General features: G+C 48.9%; 2 protein-coding genes across 6 annotated transcripts in view; both read left to right on the top strand.

Annotated features, from left to right (window-relative positions):
• LOC144222762 (uncharacterized) overlaps window positions 1-10,774 on the top strand; it is a 78,249-nt gene extending 67,475 nt beyond the window's left edge. For 2 of the 3 annotated variants that reach the window (XM_077753412.1, XM_077753403.1), the window contains exons 2-4: window positions 3,435-3,569; window positions 5,684-5,775; window positions 10,577-10,774. In XM_077753412.1, coding sequence (XP_077609538.1) covers window positions 10,589-10,774 — 186 coding nt within the window. In that variant the 5' untranslated portion in view covers window positions 3,435-3,569; window positions 5,684-5,775; window positions 10,577-10,588. The remainder of the gene's footprint in view (window positions 1-3,434; window positions 3,570-5,683; window positions 5,776-10,576) is intronic. The other variant, XM_077753420.1, reaches the window with a different exon arrangement.
• A 19-nt stretch (window positions 10,775-10,793) lies between these two features.
• Window positions 10,794-11,896, top strand: part of BCL9 (BCL9 transcription coactivator) — a 14,340-nt gene continuing 13,237 nt past the window's right edge. For all 3 annotated transcript variants that reach the window (XM_077753369.1, XM_077753379.1, XM_077753389.1), the window contains exon 1: window positions 10,794-10,868. In XM_077753369.1, coding sequence (XP_077609495.1) covers window positions 10,816-10,868 — 53 coding nt within the window. In that variant the 5' untranslated portion in view covers window positions 10,794-10,815. The remainder of the gene's footprint in view (window positions 10,869-11,896) is intronic.

An 11,896-nucleotide genomic window follows, 5' to 3' on the forward strand; every position in this document is an offset into this window, starting at 1 on the left:
AGTGGAGGCTGGAGAGACCTGTGGGGGAGGAGGGGGGACGTCCTTTGCCCACCGCTCACTGAGCAGTGGGGAAGAGACCGCGGCATCTCTCGATTTTTTAGAGGTTGTGTCCCAAGCAGTGCTTGGAGAGGCTAAATGAGGAGATGGGACGGTCCCAAGGTCCTGGGATGGAGGGGCCAGGGAAGGGAGAGGTGGAGAGCTAAATAAGGGAATCCGGGTTGAGTTTGGTGGGGTCTGTGAGCCCCCGGAGATGGATACAGAGGTAAAGGGGACTTTGCAGGCCAGTGACTTGTTGAAGGGTGAGGGGAAGTGAAAGCTAAGAAGCATGTATGAGTAGGAAAGAGCTCCAGTAGGTGAGGTGGTGATGTCGAGGTCACTGAGTCATTGTGGGGGTCGTGGACACAACAGTGATTTCCAAAGTGGGGCCCTAGTCACTGACCTTTGAAAGTTGCAGAGACTGTTGAAGATGTCACTGGTTAGTGTTGGGTGAGCCTGGTGTAATGGAGATACCCTACGGAAAACAACAGCCGGGTTGGTTATAATGTTCGGAGGGAAGGGCCAGAGGCCTGTAATATTGTCGCTGGGGGCCTTACCTGAAGGCTCCGAAGCCTGAAGCAGGAGGCCTCATATCTGTCCTCCAAGGGTCCTGGTCTGTGATGGAGAGGAAGGACTTAGAGCCTCAATTATAGTCCAGCTGGGGATGAATCAAGTTACTAGACAAGGTAGAGACATGGACATAAGTACCTCTTGGTGGAGAGAGACACTAAGGTGGAATGGAACTGGTGCAAAGTTAGGCTTTGGTTACGGCAACTGTGGATTGATCCCTGGCAGAGACTTTAGTGGTAAAGAGGTTTGGTGGCTGTGTAAAGAGATATATTTTGATCAGCAACGTGTGGTGGATAAGTAGCATTTGAAATATTCAAGAATTAGGTGTTCATTCTTAGACCAGAAATTTGGACTCGTGCACAGAGCACGAAATGATGAATCCGAAGTAGCAGGTAGGAAGGATGGGTAGTGAAATAGTTGAACGAGGGGGTCTGGGAGGGGCAAAAAGGAGGTTGGTGGGTAACAGCCATGCGTGAGTTAAGCACCTTTGACTCTTCATGGAGATTCTGCAACATGATTGCCCTGATAATTTTTTTTTTTTTGTCTTGGTACTAGTGGTTTGGGAAATCTTAGCAAGGAATTAATGTTACTGTGAATAATAAATAATGTTTTGGTCCTAAGTTAAGATGTAAGAAAGACATCCTTACTCACTATTGAAAAAAGACCCAAGCTATTGAAGACAGAGATGAGTTAATGAAAGGGCAAGTTAGATGATGTAGGGATACTTTGAAGAATGAGGTTTCCAATAATAGGTGGTTTGAATAAAAAGAGAAAATCTAAGGCCAAGTTGGGGCAGGGGTGACGTTTCATAGTTTGAGGACCAAGGATCTGTAATTGAACCATTTATGATACTGTCTTGTAGTAACAGTGTTGAATGTAAGATGATAATAGTTCCATGAGATGTGGTAGGTGGGTAAGGAGGTCATTGACTAAAAGGTGAAGGAACAGTTACACACTGTTCTCTTATTAGAAGGCAAGTCGTATGTAACTTCGCTTTTGAGCTCAGGATCTGTGACCTCGGTCTTTAGATGACTAACATAGGTGAAAAAGTACTTAATGTACATTGGAATTTGTTCTATGGGATATTTGCCCCATAGCCCTCCGAAGGGTCTGCTGCTGTGAATCAAAAGAAAATGCTCTCCGGCTTGTCGGGGGGAAAACGTACCGAGATTTCACAAGCATAATAATCAGCTAAATATTTGATCTTGGTGTCTTGGCATAGTGGTTTGAGCCGTGAACTTGGAATCAGGAACCTGGCTTCCCATTGACTTCTGTGACTTTGAACCAGTTTCTCATATTGAGAAATCTCTCCAGTTTTCCTGTTGATGAAGAGGTGATACCCTTGCCCTGACCACTCATGCCACAGTGGCAGTGCCTAACAAGTGAATACCTATCTGCAAAATGCCTTGAACACTTCTAAGAATGAGAGATGATGTAGCCCAACCTTTTTCTCACTTCTGAAAGACTGCTCTCTCCGGAACAGACCGCATTCAGCTCTTTTAACAATCATGGCAGCTTAGTTGATCAGGGAATGAAAAGGAGTACTTTATACATCTCTCTTGTTCTATCATCGGGGTTTTGGTTTTCTACCAATTTTGAAAGGTGATAGCTCTTCTCCATTTACCAGGAAGTTAGTCATAGTGATGACAGTCGGAGAATGTAAGGAAAGGTCCCCATGGAGGGTAGGAATGTACATGGTGTGAATGCTCACCTAGGCTGATGCCCGCCCCAAAACTTGTGTGATCTTGGACATGTTACTTGGCTTTGTGGTGGCTTAGTTTTCTTCAACTATGAAATAACGTTGGTGGAATGACGTAGTTGTCCTTCTGCCTTGGTGACTGTGCTGTTAGAATCTGTAGAGACTTGATATGTCCCAGAACAAGTTCATTTGTACCTCACCTCCTGTGTCCCACATATCCCTCTCGCAAGCTCATGAAGTATAGGACCTCTTTTGAGAACTGTTTTTACAGTGCATAAAATGAAACACACACGGACTTACAAATGACATGGACACAGTTATCAAAATGTTAAACAAATATGATACAATAACGTATATGCTTCTTTCTAACATATTAAATAACAAATAGCAAAATGTTAGCCGTGGTCTAACCCTACTGTATTTCAAAATAGCGATGAGTGGGAATATTGTGTTGAAATATGTGCAACAAGTATAATGTGACATGAAAATGTCCTGTGGTTTGTCTTGGTGACAGTCACGGGGTTGCTAATACTACCACTGGTTGTTACCACCTTCACAGTTGAAGGCAGTGCTGACTTTTACTGAAGGGATGAGTGAGTGCGAAGGAAGATGGACATTTTCCCCAGTAAGCCCACAGCTGCCACCAAGTCTCTCCACAGACTCCCTGTGAGCCAGTGGGTCCCTCTAGACCAGCTGATTTTTCAAAATTAAATGATCTCACGGCCACTCGCAGTTCAGGCTTTGCAGTATTTTTTCGGCATCTCTGTCGTGCCAAACACAAGGGTGTAAAGAAAGAAATGAAGTAAAAGTTCGTTTTGCAGCCTGTTGGTGACTGGTCTTGGTTGTGGAGAAAAGTAAAAACAAAGATTGGCCACGAGGCTTGGTGTCTGGTGGGTTTTGCTTTGCTAAACATCCCCGTCTTCAACGGGATGGATTTGGGCTGCGCTGCTCCATCTCTTTGCTTTTTGAGTTTTAGTGGTTTGCCTCCCTTCTCCATTTTCGACCTAATTATTTTCTTACTCCTCCCTCCAAATACTGTGTTGGCCACAGAGCGTTGGGGAATGGGTGGTTTTCTTTGCAGTTGGTTTGCATTGGGGTATGAACTTCTCCATTCTTCTCGTCCCTGTAGGACTGAATGTGGGACTAGCCGGTGTCACCTCACTTTGACCTAAAAATCCCCTTCTGTTTGGGAGGCAGAGATTATTCTTGGAAAGTTCTTCCGTGTCCCAATGTAGAAGAGAGAGCAGATCGGACATCTCGAAAGGTAAAGAACCTATGATGAACATAGAACTTCTGCGATCCAATCAGAGTACTATGGAGTCTTGTTTACTGTTCTGTAGGGTCTCTTTTATTCCACTGCTTCGTTATGGTAGCAGTTCCCAAGGCACAGGTCATCGAGTCGAATGCAAGTCAAAACTGTAAGGGTAGTCACCTTCTATCTACTTTTCTGTGAGCAGGGAGGGACTCCTGTAATCGCTCACCTCATGGAAAAGGCAGGCGGAAAGAAATTAAACAGGTGGTTAGCATGTCTTCATTGGTTTGTGTACATGCAAGCCAAAGGTAGCAACACTCAAGCCCCAAGCTCATTATAGTCCTTGGGTCACCCAGTATTTATTGAGTTTCTCTTGGGCGTTGGGTGCTGAGATGGTGACCCTTTCCTTAGGGGCCTCTGTATCTCCGCACTAACAGGGATACAGTTTCTAAGTTATAATGGTGTTGTGACTTCGATGGTGAAGGGCCACAGAGGTAATGCCTGTGGGGGTAGTTGGGAATCAAGGAGAATTTCACAAAGAAGGGCCATCTGTGCTGCAATTTTACCGTGGGGGGCCATCGTTCCGAATGATAGTCGAAGTTCACTTTTGAATGTTTACATTTTGTCAAGAGTCGTTAGTTTGGTGGAAACGTTCATTTGCTTGCCTGAGGCTTGTTAGCTGGAAGGGGAGGAGAGGCATTTTGACCCTTCGAGTATGGAAACACACGTTAGTATTTTGTGTGGGCCGAGATTTTCTGTACGTGCCTGTTGTGTAGTTGTCTCTCCCCCACATGTCGGGGAGGAGAGTGGTTCTTCCGTTTGTGTACTTCTTCTGAGAGGAAGTCTGTTAGGAGTGGCAGGCCAGAAGTCAAGAAAGAGCTAGGAATGGAATCCTGCGGCCTTTTAGTTCCACGTTCTGAGTTTGATACTCTGCCTTTTTTGGAGCAGTGGTCATAGAGTAGAAATGAAATTTGTTAAACATGACATAGTTGTAATACACTTGACTTCTTAGGGCAGGAACGTGGGAAAGGCTCATTGGAGGAATTGGAATGGGAACGGTAGACGTGGTTCCGAGCTTGGTCACATTAACCTGTGAATTTCTTTGCGACTTTGTGACCACCTTCGAGAGGCTCCTTTTAAAGATCCCGAAATCGCTTCGCCTTGGGACAGCCTGGAACTTGGTTCCTCCTTGCAATGTCAGAACTGTAAAATCTGGGCGGGGGTGGGGTGCTCAGGGCTCTAATTCTATTTCACAAGGACTAATGTCGGAAATTGTCCTGCTTGCCCAGTACCTTGTTTTATGGGCTTACCTAGCTCGGGTCAGTGTAGCGCTGTGCACACAGTAGGCACTCAGTCAGAGGAAATCGTCTGGCCACGTTGTTCGGCTTCCGGTTCTCCTGAAGTATATGGAACGTCCTTGCCCAGCACCTGCGATGGAGAACCCGGTTGCCAGCAGGGAGGACCGTGGCCGTGTCACTCTGTGGCTTTGGCCGCACGTCTCCAGTTGTGTCTCTCGCGCCTTCCCAGCCAGCTCTCAGCGCCCCCTAATAACGAGCAGTGAGCAGAAGCAAAAATGGGAGCAGTGTTTTTCTCCTACCAAATGCCCCGAAGTTTACAAAGTAGAAACAATGCGTTTATTTGCTCTTAGCTTCTCACCATTCGCTGAAAAGAAAACGTACAAAGTCCCAAGGCCAAGGGCCCTGAGATGTCTGCACATTGGATAGTACACTCCTTAAAATAACTGGAAGTTGAGTCCCTTTACCTGGGAGATGACAGCGGCCACTCAGTCCAGTATTCTAGAATAAACAGGAAATCTTTTCTTCTCTTAAGGTATTCAGTGACAACGTGATATAGGTGATTTAAAAAAATAAATTCTGTTTAGGGGCACCTGGGTGGCTCGGTCGGTTAAGTGTCCGACTTTGGCTCAGGTCATGATCTCACGGTTTATGAGCTCCAGCCCCACGTCATGCTCTGCTGACAGCTGGGAGCCTGGAGCCTGCTTCGGATTCTGTGTGCCCCTCTCTCTCTGCCTGTCCCCCACTTGTGCTCTGTCTCTCAAACATCAATAAATGTAAAAATAATTTTTTTAATCCATTTAGAAATGTTTCTTCTTTATCCTCATCCAGGTGAGGATCACCTTTGAGAAAGGGGTTCCCAGACTCCGCCAGCTCCTCACCTCCAGGATGAGCACTGCGGTATCGTGACCCTTGGGGTTTTGGTGAGTAGCCTGATGGATGGTGGCACTGGAGAACCTGGCTGGCTTAGAAAGATGATCTTGGGGAGAAGCTTCAGCTTTTACTCAGCAGATGTGTTTTGAGCAGACGCCACATGCCGGCTGCTATAGTAAGTTCTGGGAACACGGAGGTGAACAAATCACTCTTGGTCCCTGGCTTCCTTTTCTGAAGGAGCAGTCCTGAAGCCGAGATTTCGGGCATGCGGTGAAAATATTCCTACTCCATACAGAGGGCCGTAGTAAGGGAGAGATGTGGCAAGAATGACTGCCGTGTTTCTGACGTGAGCAGCTGGGTGGATGAAGGTGCCGTTGACCGCAGTGTGGAAGACTGAGGGGCAGGTCCTTTGGGGAGGGGTGAGGGATTCCTCTCCCATCTAGGGAGATGGCAAGGTGGCGGTTGCTGGTGTAGGTCTGCAGAGCGTCAGCCGAGCTGAAGATGGGGAACTGGGAGGCGTTGGCATGGAGAGAGCTTCCAGAATGGGAAGAGAAGAGTGCCGCGGAACTCTGAGTTGTAGAGCTGAGTAGAGAAGGGGCAGGCACGGGGCGCAGGTGAAGAGGGACTGGAGAGGCAGGAGGAAAACCAGGGGGGTGTGGCGGCGTGGAGACCGAGTGCGGAGAGTTTCTAGAAGCAAGTGATCAGCCTGCAGGCTAACAGATGGGGTGAGATGAGGTCAGGGAAGCTGCCAGTGGCGACCTGAACCAGAACAGTGGCGTCTGTGATTGGGGTACGGCTGGGGGTGGAAGTCACTTTCAAATGGTTAAAGGGTGAATGGCAGGCAAGGGAGGAAGTGAAGACCACGTGTCTTGTCACCTCTGGAGAAACTTGGCTCCGAAAGGGACTAAGGACATGCTAGAGCCAGGCTTTGTTTTCCTGTGATTTTTTGCATCTCTTTTCAACACTGGAAGACGTCCCATGTGTCTGAGTGGTGTCCGAAAGGACGCAGGAGACAGCGGGGAAGGCCCAGGGAGAGAGCGAGAGCTCGCGGAAAGCTGGAAGGGATGGGGCCCAGACCACTTGTGGTGAGACTGACCTTTGAGGAAAAGCGAGCTAATTTCTCTGTTTCAATAACAGAAGAAGGAGGAGATAGGGACTGGGAAAACAGGCTTGCAGCCTTGGTGGTGAGGACGTCACATTCTGCCTGGTGACGACTTTGCTCCTTGTTAGGTCCTGGGCAAGGACCATGCCCTGAGAGAGGGGAGGACGGGGTGGAAGGGGGCAGTTGGATTTGAACAAGGTATGAAATGATGTTGGACAGGGTGAGCGAGTGAGCTGGCTAGAGAATGGTGGTGGTCATAGTAGCAGTTAACTCAAATGCTGATGCCGTGTCGCCAGGCACTCTCTTCTGGGCGCTGCCTCACCTTGTCTACCGCGTCCCCAACTTAACAGTGAGGACGCCCACAGCCATGGGGCCTGGCTGAATGCCAGCTCTCCCGCTCACTAGAGTACCACTAACTCGCGGATGACTAACTCAGGTATGACCCAACTTGCTCCAGCAAGTGGCTAACCGTTTCAGAGCCTCGGTTTCCTCACCTCTCAGACAGGTGAGGGGAACCTGCCCCGTGGTGCTGTTGGTCGGTGACTCCACACCTATAGGCCTTGCTCAAAAGAGTGCCTGACACCTGGTTAGGGAAAACTCGAAATCGGAGCTCAGAAGAAAAGGGGGAAACATTGAACGAGTAGACCTTCAAGTTGGGAGATGTGGTTATATCGGAGGAAGTCTCTGTGTGGCCGGAATGAAGCATCTTCAGTGGACGACCTTTCCAGTCCTTCAGGGAAACAGCTGAGCACCATCTGCAAGTGTGGGTGCCTCGCTGCGGTCTTTGGAACTGTATGATGACACACCTGGCGGGTCCTTGTGCCCGACGAAGGCTAGGGTGACTGACTTTAAGCTCCCCTCGTGAGCGGTTGAAAACCGGGGATTTTATTCCCCGTCACTCAGTGAGTCCACACGCTGGCCTCAGCCCTCTATGCTGTCTCTCCAACCCGTAAGGTCATGGTGAGGAGCGGGGGAGACCCGACTGCAGACCTGGGAAGAAGCCAGGTGCACCCTCCATGTGTGCACTCTCCATTCACCTGTGAAATGCCTGTCGATCAAGGCTGAGCAACTTGCGAGAAGAAGAAACTGTTCTTTAGGAGTACTCTGAAGATTGGGGCGCCCAGGGGGCTCAGTCAGTTAAGCATCTGACTTCGGCTCAGGTCATGATCTCACAGTTTGTGGGTTCGAGCCCTGCATCAGGCTCTGTACTGACAGCTCAGAGCCTGGAGCCTGTTTCAGATTCTGTGTCTCCCTCTCTCTCTGACTCTCCCCTGCTCATGCTGTCTCTCTCTCTCTCAGAAATAAATAAAACATTAAAAAAAATAATAATAAAAGAAAAGAAAAAAAGAAAGAAAGGAGTACTCTGAAGATAAATGTGTTGTATGCTGACAGTATCATTATGAGAAATCATCTGTGCTCCCACTTCATCAGAAATGCTTGCCAGTTTGGGGCGCCTGGGTGGCTCAGTCAGTTAAGCTTCCGACTTCAGCTCAGGTCATGATCTCACAGTTTGTGGGTTCGAGCCCTGCATCAGGCTCTGTACTGACAGCTCAGAGCCTGGAGCCTGCTTCCGATTCTGTGTCTCCCTCTCTCTCTGCTCCTCCCCCACTTGCACTCTGTCTCTCTCTTTCAAAAATAAATAAACATTAAAACAATTTTTTTATAAAGATATGCCTAGCAGATTGAGGCGATTTGATATTTGTAATGTGTTTTGAGTCCCTCCAGAAAAAGAGTGCACCACAAATGCCAGGTGTGCCTGTTCTGGAAGGAGCAGAGTAAGTCACTCTGGGTCCAACCACATCTCAGTATGTCATGCTGAGGATTCTAGGCAAGACGAAGAACCTCTTAAAACGAGATTCTCATCTTCAAGGAACATTGGCTTCATAGGGAGAGAAAACATACACACAGGACTGTTGTGTATGACACGTGATGTAGTGCTAGAACATGTGATGCCGACAGAAAGTACCAGAAGTTACACACGGGGACAATCGAGGCGGTAACTACTTTGCTGTCCCTGAGGTAAATGCTTTCTGATGGCTTTGCCCGTGCAAGCCTCAGTTGCTACTTTATCTTACCAGGGACTCCTGATGTTTAGGGAGAGGTTACAAAATGGTTTATGATCACTCACGCATGTCAGACTTGACAACCACAATCTATTATATAATTCAGACTGAAAAAATAAAAGCTGAAGGCGATGGGGGCTAAAAGTACAACCTTCGATACAATCAAGACCAAAATGTTTTTTGGGATGTTCCCCCTTGCCCCCGAGGTCGGCATAGAAACATTCTCTAACATTTTATTCTTGTTCTCTTTCCTGACTAATTCATTTATTTTATTTTTAAAAAGTTTCTTTTAACATTTAACATTTAACATTTATTTATTTTTGAGACACAGAGATGGTCATGAGCAGGGGAGGGGCAGAGAGAGAGAGGGAGACACAGAATCCAAAGCAGGCTCCAGGTTCCGAGCCATCAGCACAGAGCCCAACACAGGGCTCGAACCCACGAACTGTGAGATCATGACCTGAGCCGAAATCAGACGTTTAACCGACTGAGCCACCCAGGTGCCCCTGACTTCTTCATTTAAAAAGAAAAAAAAAATTAATTGTGTGTGCTGAGAACTTTCATAAGTTCCTTTTATACATCTCAGGTAAAATAGCTGGAACTATTGCACATTTCCCCAGGAAGAAACAGACATTTAACACTTGACGGTGATCCAACTCCGCGCCAGGACCTGTAACAGAACTCCCAATCTTTTGTCCAGTTCTGGAGTCTGACAGAGTGTGTGTAAACGGCAGCACCTGAGCTACTTCTGACTCCACGTGATTCTTCAGCCACCAGGCCTGCATCTTACATCCTTCGGTCTCTGACCCAGGCCCCTTGGGCAAGCTGTCAGAAGGTCGGGAGGGAGTAGAGGGGACAGCACTACCAGAAAACCGTGCTGGAGCTTTCAGTGGCTCAAAGTGTTATCTTGGTTCTTTGAACTGGTCTAGGCTTCCTGAAGTAAAGGGCTTTCTCATTTGCTCTCTGGCTAGGCTTGGGAATATTTTCTTGACCTTTATGCTTCAAATTAGCCTTGCAAATTGGCTCAGAAACCACCTTAGCTTTCAAAGATGTTCTTTTACCTTCACCATTATGGATCATTCCCATGCTTAGCCATGCCTACGGTCCCTGTCATTAAACAGCGAGAACTCAGCACACATCCTTGGCATAATTTAATAGAAAGAGCGTGGAAGTCAGGGGGCAGAACTGATTGTATTTGGTACTGTCTCAGCAGCCGATTTCGGAAGGACCTCCTCCAGTGTCTCCCTACCCCGAGGCCCTGAGAATATAAACATAGCTTAATTTGTTTCATGGATTGAAATCCGGATTGGTTTGCTACATTTCAGTGCCACCGTTTGCCGTCAGAGGCGAAATAGCGGATAGTTGCTTTGGACTTGGAGGACCCTGTGGTTTCAAAGCATTGTTTTGAAAAAAGAAGAGAAGCCCACGTTTCTGATGGGTTTGCATCTGGAAGTAGAGAAACGTAAGGGAGCCTGTATGGCTGAAGATGAAATGTCTTTCTCGTGTGCTTGGCAGAAAGTCCTGTCACCCTTTAGCTGCCTTCGCGCCAGAGCCTGAACACTGCCCCTCCTTCAACCCTGTTGGAAGCCAAGGAGTGGTGTAGCCGCCGCGTCTAGTTGGCTAGACTTTAACCTTGATCCTGTCGCGAGGGTGTTTTATGTCTTTCTGCGTGGCCTTTTCCCGTAGTGCGCCCTGGAGATGCGAGATTTTCCTTGGGGAGCACGAGGCACACACCCAGAGAATGCTGGAGCCGCAAGGGGACAGGACCCACTTCCAGAGCCGAGAAAAACCAAGAGGAAAAAGGCGTACAGGCTGCCAGCGCTAAGGGCCGCCGCCACTGCCCTCCGCAGCTCTTCTGGCTGCCGCCCGAGAGGAACTCGGTGAGCCCGTCCCTGTCTGTGGCCGCACGCTCAGGATTTCAATCAATGCATTCCAGTAACCCTAAAGTGAGGAACTCCCCGTCAGGAAACACACAGAGGTAAGGGTCAGGGCCTGCCCGGCTGCCCCTTGGGGGTGTCCCGTGTGGACCACGAGCCCCTCTCGCGGGAACAGGGTGCTGAACTGGCAGCAGAGGGGGTTCGAGTGGGGAAAGGAAGAGGAGGCAGATGAGTAGAGAGTGGAAGAGTAATGAACAGGCTGCCGCAGGGTCGGACTTGCTGCTAGAGATTTCCTCTGGTGTCCTCTTGCCCGTCATTCTTGGGCTGCGCCTCTCTACACCCCTTCCCCGCTCACCAGAGTGCAGGGGAGAGGACCTGAGAGTCCACCAAGCACGATGCACTAACCTTGGCGAGTGAGGAAACCGAGGGCCGGAACGGTGAGGAGGCCTCGGGTCCTGGGGCTAAAACACCAGCCCCCAGTGTGAAGCCTTCTCCTCTGTTCCACAGTACTTCAATTGACACTTTTCTTTAATTTCTTCATTTTGAGAGAGAGAGAGCAACTGAGCACAAGCAGGGGAGAGGCAAAGGGAGAGAGAGAGAGAGTGGATCCGAGAGAGAATCCAAAGCAGCCTCCGCACTGTCTGCACAGAGCCCGATGCAGGGCGCGACCCACAAACAGTGAGATCACTGAGCCAAACCGACAGTCAGACACTCCACTGACTGAGCCCCTCAGGGGCCCCTTAAGTGGATATTTGAAGTTTTCTCCTCCTCCCTCGGGGCCCTGGTTAGCGCGTGTGCTCGGTGTGCGATGCTGCTTGTTTGAGGGTTTCCTCTTGCGCTGCCCGGGTCCTGCTCGGCTTTTCCAGCAGGAAGCTAAGCGAGGCTCTTGTTACAGCTGGCGGTGTCATCAGCCAGGGGGTGGGCCGGATTTTGATCTTAACGATGCCTGTTTGTTGACTCTGCTCTGGTCTTAGTGTGAGAGTCACTTCTCTGTGTACATAGAAACCATTGTCCTTTATTGACAGAAGCCCTAGAGATGGGTCCCCATGTGATCCTGGGGTGCCCGGGACCGGGCAGGCCACTCTGTCAATAGCTCCGAGATTGGGGGGGGGGGGGCGGGGGGGGGGGG

Source organism: Crocuta crocuta, unplaced genomic scaffold (assembly GCF_008692635.1).
Source record: "Crocuta crocuta isolate KB4526 unplaced genomic scaffold, BGI_CrCroc_1.0 scaffold620, whole genome shotgun sequence".
Classification (NCBI taxonomy): domain Eukaryota; kingdom Metazoa; phylum Chordata; class Mammalia; order Carnivora; family Hyaenidae; genus Crocuta; species Crocuta crocuta.